At 48.4% G+C, this 2,128-nt stretch overlaps 1 protein-coding gene across 1 annotated transcript; it reads right to left on the bottom strand.

Moving 5' to 3' along the window:
• Nucleotides 1–880: 880 nt before the first annotated feature.
• On the bottom strand, nucleotides 881–1,870 carry LOC124672468 (protein LURP-one-related 15-like). Its single transcript, XM_047208690.1, has 3 exons — nucleotides 1,628–1,870; nucleotides 1,087–1,314; nucleotides 881–997 (listed from the first exon to the last, which is right to left on the bottom strand). The coding sequence occupies exons 1-3, from the start codon at nucleotides 1,868–1,870 to the stop codon at nucleotides 881–883; spliced, it is 588 nt and encodes a 195-aa protein (XP_047064646.1).
• Between the last annotated feature and the right edge of the window lie 258 nt (nucleotides 1,871–2,128).

The raw sequence follows: 2,128 nt of genomic DNA, 5'->3' as shown, positions 1-2,128 counted from the left end.
ATGGCCGAAGCCATGGTCCCCCTGCGCCGATTGGGTTCAAGTGGGCCAGATCCGGCCCATATCGGACTGCCACCACCAAACCGCCGCTGGAGACGACGACCGCCACGTGCCACCCACACCTCAACACTGACCGCTGGAGTGCATCAGGCCACGACCACCATGGTCGTGCCACCAGGCGTCCCCAGCCTGCGTCCCACGGCCTACCGTGATGTGCCGTGGAGCCCTCTCCAGCCCTTTCGTCCTTCGACGGGTTGGGTGCAGCCACCAGAGTCGGTAGAAGCGACGGCCTAAGGGGTGGGAGATGACGGGGGCTACTAGGGTTTCGAGGTTTGGGGAGGGGGTGGGGGCTCTGCCGCCACTCGGGAGGGGAGCGGCAAGGGAAGGGAGCACTTTACGTGCAATTTGCCCGAGGTAGCCGGTCAAAATAATTCTTTTTTTGGCTGTGCACATCCATAATGTTATTAGGTCATTGAGTTGTTGCGGGTGTAATTTGTATCTTCGTGATTTTAATATATTTCCTTTGTCGAAAAAAGTAAAATCTTCTATATATAAAGCTCCTTGATTCGCAAAAAAAAAAAAACCTAATACAGTCAACCAAATTAGATTCTAATATAGAAAATGGATGAATCTATAAGAGGATTACAATCAGAAGTCCACACAGCGTATACATGGCCTATACCATGCGATACCAAATTTCAAACAAGAAACATTTGTTGCAGTTGCAGTATAAAACTGCAAACAAGTGACTAAAATGAAAGTGGCTATACAGTTACTATACAACATCACAAGTCAAAAAGGAAAACCTCGACCTGATATTTCGGAATTTGCAGCAAGCATTTGATTAGAGTGTGTCTGTTGTTCATCAGCCTCACCATGGGCTCTACTGGTTTATCTCATCCAGAATCACAACAAGAGATGTGATGAACGCGTGGTCAACGTTTGGAATTATAGTAACAGTACACGAGTCCTTCCCAAGCAGTACAAACTGACGGTTCATCTGCAGGACCAGGTGGGGTACATACCGACATTAGCTGACAATGTACAAAACTAGTTGAAATGACTTGAAACGATAGCCAGTTTACTTACTTGAGCTATCATGATGTTAGTGGTACCATGATAGAATGCACATGATCTGTTGAAGTAGCTACCCTTGATCTTGAAATCACAGACCTTCTCCGCTCTGTTAGCAGCCAGGAAGATATCCAAGCTTGCGTTCAGTTGGATCACTGAAGATCTCTTAACTGTGAAAAGCAAATTACTTCCATTTGTGCTGCCCCCTCTGAACACTTCCCAGGTACTGTGAAAGCTGAATGCCTGCCAAAGTGGAGTCCGTTGTTATACTCCTTTACTGTGAAGAGAAGGTTACAGCCTTCTCGAATGCACACAATCAAAATATTCTTAAAAAGATGCCAGCAAGCATGAAGATCAAATATATCGGCAAAAAGAAAAGGTGTACATAAATGAGTCATAGCTAGCAAAAGATTTAGTTAAGGCGGACTCATTTATGAACACTTCTGCTAGCTATTATTTGACACTCCGTTTATTTTAGCAACCCTTTTCAGTACATTTTTATGTTCTGACCAGTTCACGGCGGCCACAATGCTCAAGGCACGAAGTTGAAGTTTACCTTTCCTCGCATGGTTAGGAGGAGCCTCCCGTCGGCGTCCAGGACGACTCGGCGGCGTCTGCTGCTGAAGAACTCGCCCTTGACCCGCAGCACGACGACGCCGCTCGCGTCGGTGACGTTGTAGTCCCCGACTGAGAGGCCGAACGCCTTCTTGGTCACCGTGAGCGGCCCGACGAAAGGCTTGCAGATCTGTGGCCCCGACATCGGCAGCTTTGCCGGAGGGGCTCCGTTGCGCGCCTCCATAATTACTGGTTGGTCGATTGATTTCCGTGAGCGACGTTGGCCTTGTTTCTACGGTGCGCCACGGTGTGCCCTTATTCGGTGCTCCTCCTCGGTGTGCTCTTCCAAATGGGACAAGGAAGAAGAAACCGAAGGTACGAGGTACGTTAGTTTCCATGTGGCAGAGCAGAGTTAGTTGTCGGGGCTAAGGAGCCATCAACGATGCTTCAAGGCATCCGAATTTCCTGACACTTCATGTCCAGCATATCTGTAACTTAGTTT

Source organism: Lolium rigidum, chromosome 7 (assembly GCF_022539505.1).
Source record: "Lolium rigidum isolate FL_2022 chromosome 7, APGP_CSIRO_Lrig_0.1, whole genome shotgun sequence".
Classification (NCBI taxonomy): domain Eukaryota; kingdom Viridiplantae; phylum Streptophyta; class Magnoliopsida; order Poales; family Poaceae; genus Lolium; species Lolium rigidum.
The sequence above is the reverse complement of the archived record's forward strand: the minus strand, read 5'-3'. Positions and strand labels throughout refer to the sequence as shown.

Bases quoted from the DNA above. Each gene is read 5' to 3' on its own strand.
- LOC124672468 (XM_047208690.1), bottom strand. From the start codon at position 1,870: ATGGAGGCGCGCAACGGAGCCCCTCCGGCAAAGCTGCCGATGTCGGGG. The intron at 1,315-1,627 runs GTAAACTTCAAC...CCACTTTGGCAG, and splicing joins TCCTAACCATGCGAGGAAAG to GCATTCAGCTTTCACAGTAC. The intron at 998-1,086 runs GTAAGTAAACTG...CTGGTCCTGCAG, and splicing joins CTAACATCATGATAGCTCAA to ATGAACCGTCAGTTTGTACT.